The sequence below is a fragment of the Oncorhynchus keta genome, unplaced genomic scaffold (genome assembly GCF_023373465.1).
Source record: "Oncorhynchus keta strain PuntledgeMale-10-30-2019 unplaced genomic scaffold, Oket_V2 Un_scaffold_3531_pilon_pilon, whole genome shotgun sequence".
Lineage (NCBI taxonomy): Eukaryota > Metazoa > Chordata > Actinopteri > Salmoniformes > Salmonidae > Oncorhynchus > Oncorhynchus keta.
The window spans coordinates 1,382,971-1,398,362 of record NW_026290920.1 but is presented as its reverse complement, the minus strand read 5'-3'; the positions used below and the strand labels follow the sequence as shown (position 1 = coordinate 1,398,362).

Below are 15,392 nucleotides of genomic sequence, written 5' to 3'. Positions count from 1 at the left end.
TCATTTAGGCTTCTACAGACTGCTGTGCTGATCCCTCCCCCTCTCATTTAGGCTTCTACAGACTGCTGTGCTGACCCCTCCCTCACTCGTTTCTTTTCTCCTGCCCTCTGTCCCCTTCTCCCTCTCACCATCTCTCAGTTCCTCCATATCTCTCCCTTGGAGGCAGATAATGTAGGGCAGACACTGTCAGTACCTGTCATCACAACAGTTAGGCTTTCCCTGTTGTTGCCAAGCAACCAGTGACACCCACAGGTGACCAACAGAGCCGGCTCTCCTACAAAGACAATTTAAGGGCCATTCAAAAAGGACTACGTTGCAGCTTCTAATTTATGGGCCAATAGAAAATGACTGTTGTACCTTCAAATTTGACAATGCAAAAATGAAACTAGGATGTGACCATTGTTTAATATTTGTGGTGGCTATATGTACAGACTGCCTTTACTGAACAATGACTAAGGATTTATGACCTCAATTTGACTGTCAGAATAATACATCACCATGATATATCCCAACAGTCCCCTGATGACATCATGGTATTTTATTAGGATCCCCATTAACTGTTGCAAAGCTGGGGTCCACACAGAACATGACATCATACAGAACATTAAATAGACCAGAACAGCTAAAGGACAGAAGTACATTAAAAAAGGAACATATGTAGGTCACATCAATGCACACAAACTATTTAGGTCAAATACAGGAGAGGTGTTGTGCCATGAGGTGTCACTTTGTTTAAACAAACCAGGTTACACTGCACGCTTTTTTTTCCTCAATTTGGGGACTGTGAGAAGACCCCTGGTGACATGTCTGGTTGGATAAGTGTGTGTGTGTCATAGCTGTGTGTAAGTTGACTATGCAAACAATGGGATTTTCAACACATTTCTTAGAAACAGAAGAAGCGATGCAGTCAGTCTCTCAACTCTTAGCCAAGAGAGACTGGCAGCATAGTATTTATATCAGCCCTCTGATTACAATGAAGAGCAAGATGTGTCGCTCTGTTCTGTGCCAGATGCAGCTTAACAAGGTCTTTCCTTGCAGCACTCGACCATATGACTGGACAATAATCACGATAAAACTAGAGCCTGCAGAACTGTCTTCACCACCATTGAATATGTTTTGACTGTGCCAGTTTATAATCTCAGGTAAATTACAATCTAAATGTACAATGTACTCTGGCCATGTACTCCTATAATCTCCACCCAACACAGAAGAGGACTGGCCACCCCTCAGAGCCTGGAACCTATCTAAGTTTCTTCCAGGTCACCGTGCTTCTACATCGCTTGTTGTTTGGGGTTTTAGGCTGGGTTTCTGTATAGCACTTTGTGCAAAAATTACTTCAGAAATAATCAATACAATTTGTCATGATATCACAACAATCACCTGAGGAGATATGGCATCATTAGGTTATCAAAACAGTTTGATTTCATCAAGGCCCTAGATGCATTCTTCTACTTGCTGCTCTGTTGTCTAGAACAACCCAGTGATTACATCATTCTCCATGCAGCTGCTATACTCCAGCCTGGAAAAGACTGAAACAGGAAATGACTTGAAAATGGCTTCAGTAAAGGGGAACTTGGGCTGACTGAGCAGCACTGGGTCCTGTTCATTTGGGATAGTTCTTAGAATGTGGACAACTATAAATACCTAGGTGTCTGGCTAGAGTGTAAACTCCAAAGTTAAATCTAGAATCAACTCAAGGCAGTGGCCCGTTCCTGTAGGTTCATGCTCTACAACATCCGCAGAGTACGACCCTGCCTCACACAGGAAGCGGCGCAGGTCCTAATCCAGGCACTTGTCATCTCCCGTCTGGATTACTGCAACTCGCTGTTGGCTGGGCTCCCTGCCTGTGCCATTAAACCCCTACAACTCATCCAGAACGCCGCAGCCCGTTTGGTGTTCAACCTTCCCAAGTTCTCTCACGTCACCCCGCTCCTCCGCTCTCTCCACTGGCTTCCAGTTGAAGCTCGCATCCGCTACAAGACCATGGTGCTTGCCTACGGAGCTGTGAGGGGAACGGCATCTCAGTACCTCCAGGCTCTGATCAGGCCCTACACCCAAACAAGGGCACTGCGTTCATCCACCTCTGGCCTGCTCGCCTCCCTACCACTGAGGAAGTACAGTTCCCGCTCAGCCCAGTCAAAACTGTTCGCTGCTCTGGCTCCCCAATGGTGGAACACACTCCCTCACGACGCCAGGACAGCGGAGTCAATCACCACCTTCCGGAGACACCTGAAACCCCACCTCTTTAAGGAATACCTAGGATAGGATAAAGTAATCCTTCTCACCCCCCCCCCTTAAAAGATTTAGATGCACTATTGTAAAGTGGCTGTTCCACTGGATGTCATAAGGTGAATGCACCAATTTGTAAGTCGCTCTGGATAAGAGTGTCTGCTAAATGACTTAAATGTAAATGTAAACTCTATTTTGCAACAAAGCCTCCTTCACTCATGCTGCCAAACATACCCTCGTAAAACTGACTATTCTGCTGATCCTTGACTTTGGTGATGTCATTTACAAAATTTCCTCCAATACTCTACTCAGCAAATTGGATGCAGTCTATCACAGTGCCATCTGTTGTCACCAAAGCCCCATGTACTACCCACCATTGCGACCTGTATGATGGCTGGCCCTCGCTACATATTCGTCAACAAACCCACTGGATCCAGGTCATCTATAAGTCTTTGCTAGGAAAAGCCTTCTCAGCTCACTGGTCACCATAGGAACACCCACCCGTAGCACACACTCCAGCAGGTATATTTCACTGGTCATCCTCAAAGCCAACACCTCCTTTGGCTGCCTTTCCTTCCAGTTCTCTGCTGCCAATGACTGGAGCAAATTGCACACCATTTTTCTTATCACTCAAGTTGGAGACATCTCCCTCACTAACTACAAGCGTCGGCTGTCAGAGCAGCTTACCGATCGCTACAGCTGCACACAGCCATCTGTAAATAGCCCATCCAACCACCTACCTCATCCCCATATTTTATTATTTTTTTCCCTTGTTTGCTGCTCTTTTGCACACCAGTATTTCTACATCTATCACTCCAGTGTTAATTCCGAAATTGTAATTACTTCACCATTATGGCCTATTTATTGCCTTACCTCATTTGCACACACTGTATACAGATTTATTGTGTTATTGACTGTACGTTTGTTTATTCCATGTGTAACTCTGTTTTTGGTCGCACTGCTTTCCTTTATCTTGACCAGGTAGCAGTTGTAAATGAGAAGAAGTTGTTCAACTGGTCTACCTGGTTAAATTTTTAAAAATTAAAATAGTGCCGAGCGATTAGTTACTTTTGAGGTCGGTTTGGGTAAAAAAAAAGTCAATTTTTTTAATATATAAGATGGAATTCAAATTATTGAGCCAACGTTTGTGAATCCCTCAGCACTAATTAGGGAACATTATAAAAATGTGCATTTCTTATTGGACAAGTCAAATAAGTCCCTTCCCTGTTTGAGTGTTTACTTCTGTTTGGTGCCTAAATGAACAACCCTAATTTCAGAGTGTGTGAGAAAGTATTGACATTAAGCACGGTAGACTTCCTTCATGGCAACAGCCAGAGACCTGGGGAATTTACTGCATTTCACAGCAGACAGCGGATCTAAAATTAATCCGTTGGTTTACACCAACTCACTAAAACAAACAATTGAAAATATATTGATGAGAGCATAACATGCTGCTTAGTGGTTAGCTGTATGTTATTACATGTAAACACTGGCAGATGAAAGCCAAATAGCAGTAGATAATACAATAGTGTGTATTGATGTTCTTGTACATGCCTGCAAGATGGTACATTTAACCCTCTAAAATCCATATGGTATCAAAGACCTATGTACATTGGACTCCACTTGTGCATCTTTGTCAACAGCAGGAGGGCAGTATGCAACACACAGATGGGACCTTGCCTCAGAAGAGTTATGGGAAGACATGTTTGGCGGACCTGTGTGTGTGTCCTGCTCTCACTCCGCTTTAAAAAAAAGAAACACCCGTTTTGTGTACGAGCACCAGGCACCAACTCGTCACCACAGAGGGGAGCGTAAATACCATGAATAGCAGGGGCTTGAGAGAAATAACACAGAAACAAGGTGGTAAGTGAGTATACTGTAGTGAAGAGAGGAGGATTAAGAGCACTACATAGTTCTGAGATGTACTAAGGAATGATCTCCCTCTCAGAATGATCTCTCTGGTTCATCGTTGGTCTGTGCTGCTAGGTCAGGTATATCTCTCAGTAATCTCATGTACCAGCTATCCACATCTCTCCTTAACTGTTAAACAGAGGTAGGCCCCTCCTCCACAACTACTACTGATACATGTAGAGGGTGGAAGGGTAGGCTAAACACACTAAATGGGGAAGGCAAACTGGTCCTTATCTTACACTTTCCCACATTCTAACAGGACACAATAAAACATCTGAAAGTGTTAGGCTGTCTGTTCACAGGGCCAGTTTACAGGCTTAAGATGACAGAGGGAAGTTCTTCAATTCAGGGTTAGGAGCTGGTTTATTGTGTTCATTAGTGCACAACAGAAACATTTATAAACAGAAAACTAAAATGATTGTTTCTTATTGGACAAGTCCATGTTGATCCCTCAATGTTCCAAGACGTTTTCTTCCATTTGGTGCCTAGTAAACACGACTCAATCAAAACCTGAGAAGACCAGAACCTGGTGTTGTCTTCACATTTCATCCACCCTCCAACTGCCACCTGATGTGTCATGTCCCCATACCAGGATGGGACAATCAGACACTAGTAATACTGAACACACTGAGCGGAAGTAGTAGGTGGAGCCTTAAAAACAACTGAACATTTCAATTAGCTTGGTTTTTGTTCAATGTAGTTTAGTTGTGTTATTGTTGCATGTGTACAGTTCAACTGTAAGTATCTATTTGTCATGACTATTCAGACTAACATAACTAATGAGATGGTATTCTGGTCACAGGTTGCCTAGTGGTCAGAACATTGGTTACGAGCATTAGGACAGTAACCTAAAAGGTTGCTTGTTCAAATCCCAGAGCCAGCAAGGCTGTTCTGCCCTTGAACATGGCAGTTAACCACCAACAACACACGCCCCCTGGGCGCCGATGACATGGACGGCGATTAAGGCATCCCGCCACACCTCTCTGATTCAGAGGGGTTGGGTTAAATGAGGAAGACATTACTGTTGAATGCATTCAGTTGCTTAACGTTAGTAAGTTGTACATCAGCCTTCTTTTCTTTATACCCAAGGGGAACACAAGGGGAACACAAGGGGAACACAAGGGGAACACAAGGGGAACCCAAGGGGAACACAAGGGGAACCCTCTTACAGAGCATCTTCACCACTTTACCCTAGAAGCTGACTGCTAACTACTTTCTCCTGGTGTAGTTTCAGATTGAGTTGGAGGCAGAGAAAGCTCAGCCAGCCTCTCGTGTAAAGCAATAAGTAACATGTAGGAAAGACCATTCCCACAGAGAGAGAAAGGGAGAGAACGAGACTAAAGAGAAGACAGAAGTTGAAGAGGAAAAAACAGGTTCACGTGGTTGTTGTGTCACAAAGAGAACAAACAGTAGTACTGTAGTCCTGAATCAAAGTCCTGAATGCTTCAAACAACCTGCAACCTCACTTCAGCAACTGTAGGCCTATTTCTCACACAGTATGTCTACAGCTATTGGTCATTAGTCATTGGCCACCTAGGAAATTCCTCAAATAGTCAGTGAGAGATGAGCAATATTCAAATATCTCCTCTGATACCATCATAATCTACAGGCAGAAGTGACAGCTATAGAACTAAACACTGCAATGCATGGAAATGACTGGTATAGATAACACAAAGGCCTTTTTTGCATATATGACAGAGAAAGAGAGAGACAGGGAGAGTAATTACTCACATGTCCACATACACAGTGTGTTCATATCTGTGTGAGAAGCATTCCAGTCATACCACACATCACCTTCATGAGCAGAAGCATTCCCGTCATACCACACATCACCTTCATGAGCAGAAGCATTCCAGTCATACCACACATCACCTTCATGAGCAGAAGCATTCCAGTCATACCACACATCACCTTCATGAGCAGAAGCATTCCCATCATACCACACATCACCTTCATGAGCAGAAGCATTCCAGTCATACCACACATCACCCTCATGAGCAGAAGCATTCCAGTCATACCACACATCACCTTCATGAGCAGAAGCATTCCAGTCATACCACACATCACCTTCATGAGCAGAAGCATTCCCATCATACCACACATCACCTTCATGAGCAGAAGCATTCCCCTCAGAGCAGAAGCATTCATCCATCACCCTCACAGAAGCATCACCTTCATACCACACATCACCTTCATGAGCAGAAGCATTCCAGTCATACCACACATCACCTTCATGAGCAGAAGCATTCCAGTCATACCACACATCACCTTCATGAGCAGAAGCATTCCAGTCATACCACACATCACCTTCATGAGCAGAAGCATTCCCATCATACCACACATCACCTTCATGAGCAGAAGCATTCCAATCATACCACACATCACCTTCATGAGCAGAAGCATTCCCATCATACCACACATCACCTTCATGAGCAGAAGCATTCCAGTCATACCACACATCACCTTCATGAGCAGAAGCATTCCAGTCATACCACACATCACCTTCATGAGCAGAAGCATTCCAGTCATACCACACATCACCTTCATGAGCAGAAGCATTCCCATCATACCACACATCACCTTCATGAGCAGAAGCATTCCCGTCATACCACACATCACCTTCATGAGCAGAAGCATTCCAGTCATACCACACATCACCTTCATGAGCAGAAGCATTCCGTCATACACACATCACCTTCATGAGCAGAAGCATTCCAGTCATACCACACATCACCTTCATGAGCAGAAGCATTCCCATCATACCACACATCACCTTCATGAGCAGAAGCATTCCTCACCTTCATGAGCAGTTCACAAGCATTAGGCTGCACCAATAGTTCTCACCTGTCTGCCTGTCTGCCGCTCTCCTTCACCTGACACTCACTTTCTCGCTGTCTCTATTAGTGTCCCAAATGGCACCATATTCCCTACATTAGTGCACTACTTTTGTCCAGAGCCCTATGGGCTGGGTTGCCATTTGGAACACAATGATCTCCCCAGCCTGACACTGTACAACAACAAGCACCTACCTATCAGGAGCTGGAGTCTCATTATAGATAACAGAGTAAGTCCAGTCTCTGTCCTGGGAGTCAACGCAGGGCATTCTGCACTTCACAGAACATCACAATTCACACTCACTTAGCAGCATTGTAACTTCTAATCAATCGCTACAACAAACTATCGTCTTTGTTTCATTCTCAGGCAGGGTGACGTCACCGCACAACATTCTGGTGCTAGGCTAACCAGCTAGCGATACCTCATCTGCTAAAGATACTGTAGGGACAGAACTGCATGAGAACCACAGACAACTTCAGAGGTGTTTGGAAAACACTGTATGTAGACTTAACATAGGACCTAGGCCCTGACATAAGGCTCTTCTCACCTCTTCAGCAATATATTTGTCAAGCCATGTTTAGAGAACTAGTAGACAGTGGTAAAACACAGGAGAGGAGGAAGACCCAACAGACCAGCGTACAGCTGCTGTTTTATCTTCACAACATACAGTCAAACAAACACTCACACCGGAACCCGTTGCTATGACGGCCAGGGGTTTCTGTGGCAACAGCGGAAGATACTAAACTCAACAGGGACTTAGTCACTTCCTGTCTCGTTCACTCCTTCCTCTTCTGAGTGTGTGAGTCCACTGGGGGACCTAGGGGATGGGTGTGTGTCAGAGTCCTTTCAAAACCTAGGCCACTAGCTACTTCAGGCATCATTAACCTGTAGGCCTGATCACCACAACAGACAAAACACACTTTTCAATAATTCTACAATATGAAACACTTCAAACATCACATGACAGTGAGCAGGTATTAATGAATGAGTATAGCATGTTAGTTCTGGTACCACATGTTATACAGGGAGAAACAGCACATCCAATGTGGAAACTGCAGCATTGCAAGCAGGTTTCAACACACATACAAAAACCTCAACCTCAAGAGGGGTTGCTAACACACAGAGTGATAATGACCACCAAATAAGGCCGTCCAAAAATTATATGAAATGTGATACCTAGGGAGCACTATGGCTGACAGGGACATAAAAACATGTCTAACCTTACAGAAGTCAACGTTTCAGAAAATACTGACATCTGTACTACCAGGCCAGAACAACAGGTTCCAGTCCAGGTGCTGGAAATTAACAAGGATATTCACACACACACACTTTTACCTTGCATGACGCTCATTAAACCTCGTTTTAATCTACAACACTTAAGCTTTTCTATTCAAGATCACATTGCCAAACATTGTTGATCTCAGCAGTATGTGACAATTCCAACTATCTGTTCCTCAAAAAAAGAATAAAGCAATTAAAGTCTGAACACGGAAGTCCGATAGGGAGCAGTTCACCCACATGTTATGACACTGAGGTAAAGCCCATGACAGCAATTACAACAAACACCATTGCAATAGCTGAGATGCAACACTGGAGCTAGAATACAAAACAGGGCCCCTGTTTCTTTATAGGGCCCCAGACTCCCTAAGAACACTTCTGTATTCTCTCACATTGGAAGTGTGGATCAACGGCAGACCATTTGCATTCTCTGTCCTTCACAGACTGTGGTGAGAGCCATTTCCCTTCCTTTCCTACTGCGGGTTCAAGTCTTCCCAGGTACATATCCGGCACAATTTCTATTTGTCTGCTTTTATTCATTTTATACCAGCCAAAAGAAAAGGCAATTACCAACTAATGAAAAACACTTACCGTTTAGCCTCCTCGAGATGACAGAGGTATTCGTAGGCCATGTTCTGCTGCCTCCTCTCGTCCATCTCCTCTGCTGTGAGTCGCTCGACACCATCCAGAACGGCTGGAAAACAACACTCACTAGGTGAATACTAGCTCGCTCATAACAGCATAGCTGTACAAGAAACACTCCATTTACAAACATACACAGTACACACACTGAGCTGAGTCTAGCTCACACTCAGAGTTATAGTAAACACACACGGACTAGCAGACACACACACAAACAAGTAGGGACGATTAACAAGATAAAATGCAAGAACCTTCAAATGAACAGTGAGACAGACTTCTCCTACATGCAGAATGAGAGGGGTAAAGACTGCCCCATCCATCCCGAATATCACAACTGACATAGTCGTGTTGGCCGCCATCATAAAGATGTAAACAGCCCCAAGAAATCATGTGTTGATTGATTGACAGGCTGATTCAGCTCAGCTGTCATGTTGAACTGTTCTCAGCGCTAGGCTACTCCATCCCCTCCCAGTCTGGTTACAACTTGGCCTCACCGCCACTTCCACATAATGAGATGATTCAAGGGTTACTGATCAGGGAGGACAACTTAGCTTTAGTCACTCACTACACAGTAGGTAAATGTAGGCTAGGTAAATGTAGGCTAAGTAAATGTAGGCTAGCCTATGCAAACTTTGTTTAAACATCTCCAGCATTTGACATTTTTTATTTCTGTGGAAAATGTCTTTCTTATCACTTCCAAGTGATCCAGCAAATAGGCCAAATGAAATGCATGGGCATTCTTTCAAAGAACTCTGAAGAGACCGTAATAAATCAAACCTATTCTGCAGGTAAACAAAGCTCGTAGCTCACAGTTCTGTGGTCTAGGCTAGGGTCTAGACCGCTGGTTCCCAACCTTTTTCTGTTACTCTACCACCAACTGAATTTCTCTCGGCCAGGAGTACCCCTGAAGTACCCCCTCGTGTGCATTTTACCAGTAGACCTATGGTCTCATGAGTCTACTCAAGTAGCCCCTGTGGATAGGCCAAGTACCAGCAGGGTCTAAGTACCCCTGGTTGGGATCCACTGGCCTAGGCTAAAGAGACCTGCATGGTAATGTTGCTGGAAATATATTTTTAGATCTGGGAGGGAGAGAAAAAAAGTGGGCATGAGCACTCGCATTACAAGAGCTAATTGTTTCAGGCTCCTTCTGGTGATGTCTAGGCCTTCTGAATAACGAGAATATTCATTATAACCTAGGCTACGTGACCATTAGAGAATGGGAAAGTCTAAAAATTGGCACTTACAATTTCCAGGATTTTATTGTGGGGTTTTATTCTACTGACTATGATTACAATTATTATTATTGAGAGGCCTTCATCTCATTTATTAGCCTAATAAATGTATCAAACAATTTGGTAATTTACAGTGGCAGTAATCTTGAAAGCAGTTGACAAGCCAGCAAGTACAGTGGTATGGTTCCCACTTAAGCCAAGGCTACTGACTGCCTCAGGAAAGTCTAGTTCCTGGATGGGAGACCAGGTGCTGCTGGAAGTGGTGTTGGAGGGCCAGTAGGAGGCACTCTTTCCTCAGGTCTAAAAAATATCCCAATACCCCAGGGCAGTGATTGGGCACTGCCCTGTGTAGGGTGCAGTCTTTCGGATGGGACGTTAAACGGGTGTCTTGACTCTGAGGTCATTAAAGATCCCATGGCACTTATCGTAAGAGTAGGGGTGTTAACCCTGGTGTCCTGGCTAAATTCCCAATCTGGCCCTCAAAACCATCGCGGTCACCTAATAATCCCAAATTTACAATTGGCTCATTCATCCCCCTCCTCTCCCCTGTAACTATTCCCCAGGTCGTTGCTGTAAATGAGAACGTGTTCTCAGTCAACTTACCTGGTAAAATAACGAATAAATTAAATTAAAAACAAATCAGATTTGTAAAGAACTTTTCATTACAGAATCATTTCAAAGTGCATAAAATCACAAATGTAAACCAATACAAAAATTCTATAATTATTTTATAAAATATAATTGAAAAAGACAATATCCGAACGTAGGTGTTTTTATTAAGATCAATGGATACTAGTTCACATATCAATAGACTATAGTAGACCATCAATAAATTAATGAATCGACCAGATAAACCACGCAACTATTGCATCCTCCCTATAAGAACAATGTAGCGCCTTATCCTTTACTGTGAAAAATGCAAACATGTCAAAATTCAATGAGTTGGTGCTATACGGATCCTACCATAGACGTCCCTATCTTAAAAACTTAACCCCTACCTTTACCCTTGACTAAACCTAACCATTTGAAACTCTATTACTTCAATGACGTCTCAAGGATCCCGGATTGCATTGACCAAATTCAATGTAGGCTAATTTAATTTGATGTAGCCACGTAAAATTGCAATATTGTAGCTGATGTAGATGAAAACGCGGAAGTCAGACCCTACCTACCACGCTGTCAAAAGTCTAACCAAAGTCAAACATGTGAATATAGATAGAACGAAGAAAAAGCCTGTGAAAATGTATTAATTAAAACAATTAAATGGTTAAACTTATGTAAACGGAGGTAAAATATGATCCCAAGGTGAGCGAGCAGGAAAAGTTTTTAGATACTCACACCCATATCTCGGCCGAAGCCCGTCTGCCTCGTCTGAGGTTGACATATTCTCTGAATAAGTGTTATAATCCTCACTCCCCGGGTTGACGAGGTCAAGTTATAGTAGTTGAGATGATAGCCTATAGTTTCGTCCAGTTCTCTTTGCGGGCTATATATTTGAAAAAGTCGGGAAGGCGCTCTCGGCCCCCTTGTTGCTCCACTGCACGGTTTGAGTCGAGAGCTGAGACTTTTTTTCTTCTTCAAACCTAACTGATGTCACTGGGGTGTGTGTTCCTTCCTAAATCCTAAAGTATGCGTTCGAGGAAACGCCCATCAGCAGCCACTCGGCGAAACTGCAGGCGCAGCGCCCTCTGCTGCCTACTACAGGCACTGAAATAACCTCCCTAAAGGCACGCTACGCATCGACACTGATTAAACTCAGAAAATAAGAAACGTCCCTTTTCCAGGACCCTGTCTTTCAAAGATAATTCGTAAAAATCCAAATAAATTCACAGATTGTAAAGGGTTTAAACACTGTTTACCATGCTTGTTCAATGAACCATAAACAATTAATGAACATGCACCTCTGGAACGGTCGTTAAGACACTAACAGCTTACAGACAGTCGGCAATTAAGGTCACAGTTATGAAAACTTAGGACACTAAAGAGGCCTTTCTACTGACTGAAAAACATTTTTTTTTTAAACATTTTAAAAAAGATGCCCAGGGTCCCTGCTTATCTGCGTGAACGTGCCTTAGGCATGCTCCAAGGAGGCATGAGGAATGCAGATGTGGCCAGGGCATAAACTTGCAATGTCCATACTGTGAGAAGCCTAAGACAGCGCTCCAGGGACACAGGACGGACAGCTGATCGTCATCGCAGTAGCAGACCACGTGTAAAAACACCTGCACAGGATCGGTACATCCAAACATCACACCTGCAGACAGGTACAGGATGGCAACCACATCTGCCCGAGTTACACCAGGAACGCACAATCCCTCCATCAGTGCTCAGACTGAGGGCTTGTAGGCCTGTTGTAAGGCAGGTCCTCACCAGACATCACCGGCAACAACATCGCCTATGGGCACAAACCCATCGTCGCTGGACCAGACAGGACTGGCAAAAAGTGCTCTTCACTGACGAGTCGCGGTTTTGTATCACTGGGGGTGATGGTCGGATTCGCCTTTATCGTCGAAGGAATGAGCGTTACAATGAGGCCTGTACTCTGGAGCGGGATCGATTTGAAGGTGGAGGGTCCGTCATGGTCTGGGGCAGTGTGACACAGCATCATCGGACTGAGCTTGTTGTCATTGCAGACAATCTCAATGCTGTGTGTTTAAGGGAAGACATCCTCCTCCCTCATGTGGTAACCTTCCTGCAGGCTCATCCTGACATGACCCTCCAGCATGACAATGCCACCAGCCATATTGCTCGTTGTGTGCGTGATTTCCTGCAAGACAGGAATGTCAGTGTTCTGCCATGGCCAGCAAAGAGCCTCTCAATCCCATTGAGCATGTCTGGGACCTGTTGGATCGGAGGGTGAGGGCTAGAGCCATTCCCACCAGAAATGTCTAGGAACTTGCAGGTGCCTTGGTGGAAGAGTGGGGTAACATCTCACAGCAAGAACTGGCAAATCTGGTTCAGTGCATGAGGAGGAGATGCACTGCAGTACTTAATGCAGCTGGTGGCCACACCAGATACTGACTGTTACTTTTGATTTTGACCCCCCTTTGTTCAGGGACACATTTTTCAATTTCTGTTAGTCACATGTCTATGGAACTTGTTCAGTTTTTCTCAGTTGTTGAATCTTGTTATGTTCATACAAATATTTACACATGTTAAGTTTGCAGTTTGCAGTTCTAGCCAGTACTCCTATGTAAGCTTAGACTCAAACCGTATCAGCCACAGCCTATTTGTCTCTACCCAACATTTGGTAAATGCTGTTCTAAGACTACTGAGTTTTCTACTTGACATTATTCCCTGGGAATACCGTTGTGCAATATGTCTCAACAATGACAACAAGCAACGAGCTGCAACACAGTTCAAAGGTGGTTATCTACTGCAGAAGAGATAAGAGGTCATTGTTAGATACAGTTGAAGTCGGAAGTTTACATACACCTTAGCCAAATACATTTAAACTCAGTTCAATAAACTCAATTCCTGACATTTAATCCTAGTAACAATTTCCTGTTTTAGGTCAGTTAGGATCAACACTTCATTTTAAGAATGTGAAATGTCAGAATAATAGTAGAGAGAATTATTTATTTCAGCGTTTATTTCTTTCATCAAATTCCCAGTGGGTTAGAAGTTTACATGCACTCAATTAGTATTTGGTAGCATTGTCTTTAAATTGATTAACTTGGGTCAAACATTTCAGGTAGCCTTCCTCAAGCTTCCCACAATAAGTTGGGGGGAATTTTGGCCCATTCCTCCTGACAGAGCTGGTGGAACTGAGTCAGGTTTGTAGGCCTCCTTCCTCGCACATGCTTTTTCAGTTCTGCCCACACATTTTCTATAGGATTGAGGTCAGGGCTTTGTGATGGCCACTCCATTACCTTGACTTTGTTGTCCTTTAAGCCATTTTGCCACAACTTTGGAAGTATGCTTGGGGTCATTGTCCATTTGGAAGACCCATTTGCAACCAAGCTTTAACTTCCTGACTGATGTCTTGAGATGTTGCTTCAATATATCCACATAATTTCCCCTCCTCATGATACCATCTATTTTGTGAAGTGCACCAGTCCCTCCTGCAGCAAAGCACCTCCACAACATGATGCTGCCACCCCTGTGCTTCATGGTTGGGATGGTGTCTACGGTTTGCAAGCGTCCCCCTTTTTCCTCCAAAAATAACATTGGTCATTATGGCCAAATAGTTATATTTTTATTTCATCAGACCAGAGGAGATTTCTCCAAAAAGTATGATCTTTGTCCCCATGCACAGTTGCAAACCGTAGTCTGGCTTTTTTATGGCGGTTTTGGAGCAGTGGCTTCTTCCTTGCTGAGTGGCCTTTCAGGTTATCTCAATATAGGGCTCGTTCTACTGTGGTTATAGATACTTTTGTACCTGTTTCCTCCAGCATCTTCACAAGGTCCTTTGCTGTTGTTCTGGGATAGATTTGCACTTTTCGCACCAAAGTACGTTGATCTCTAGAAGACAGAACGCGTCTCCTTCCTGGGTGGTATGACGGCTGCGTGGTCCCATGGTGTTTATACTTGCATACTATTGTTTGTACAGATAAACATGGTACCTTCAGGTGTTTGAACATTTCTCCCAAGGATGGACCAGACTTGTGGAAGTCTACAATTTTTTTTCAGAGGTCTTGGCTGATTTCTTGTGATTTCCCCATGATGTCAAGCAAAGAGGCACTGAGTTTGAAGGTAGGCCTTGAAATAGATCCACAGGTATACCTCCAATTGACTCAAATTATGTAAATTTGCCTATCAGAAGCTTCTAAAGCCATGACATCATTTTCTGGAATTTTCCAAGCTGTTTAAAGGCACAGTCAACTTAGTGTATGTAAACTTCTGACTCACTGGAATTGTGATATAGTGAATTCATTATAAGTGAAATAATCTGTCTGTAAACAATTTTTGGAAAAACTACTTACATCTACTTTGTCCTGCACAAAGTAGATGTCCTAACCGACTTGCCAAAACTATAGTTTGTTAACAAGAAATTTGTGGAGTGGTGGAAAAAGGAGTTTTAATGATTCCAACCTAAGTGTATTTAAACTTCTGACTATACATAAAGATACAGGAACAACACCATTGAGTTCACTGGAGTATTCGTTTTAAGGAATTGCAAATCATTTCCATAATTTGTCCAGAGAGACTCTGGGTGAGCCAGTTAGAGCCACTAACACTCTGAGGAAGGCTCAGGCCGAAAGGTATGCCAGTGTGTTGTCTTGTATTAACATGTTGCTGTGAGTTAAAGGGAAATACAACGAA

The 15,392-nt window shown here is 43.6% G+C and overlaps 1 protein-coding gene across 1 annotated transcript in view; it reads right to left on the bottom strand.

Annotated features, from left to right (window-relative positions):
- Positions 1-11,724, bottom strand: part of iqgap1 (IQ motif containing GTPase activating protein 1) — a 60,043-nt gene extending 48,319 nt beyond the window's left edge. Inside the window, exons 1-2 of the mRNA XM_052515967.1 lie at positions 11,466-11,724; positions 8,845-8,947 (exon numbers count right to left, since the gene is read on the bottom strand). Coding sequence (XP_052371927.1) covers positions 8,845-8,947; positions 11,466-11,511 — 149 coding nt within the window. The 5' untranslated portion in view covers positions 11,512-11,724. The remainder of the gene's footprint in view (positions 1-8,844; positions 8,948-11,465) is intronic.
- Between the last annotated feature and the right edge of the window lie 3,668 nt (positions 11,725-15,392).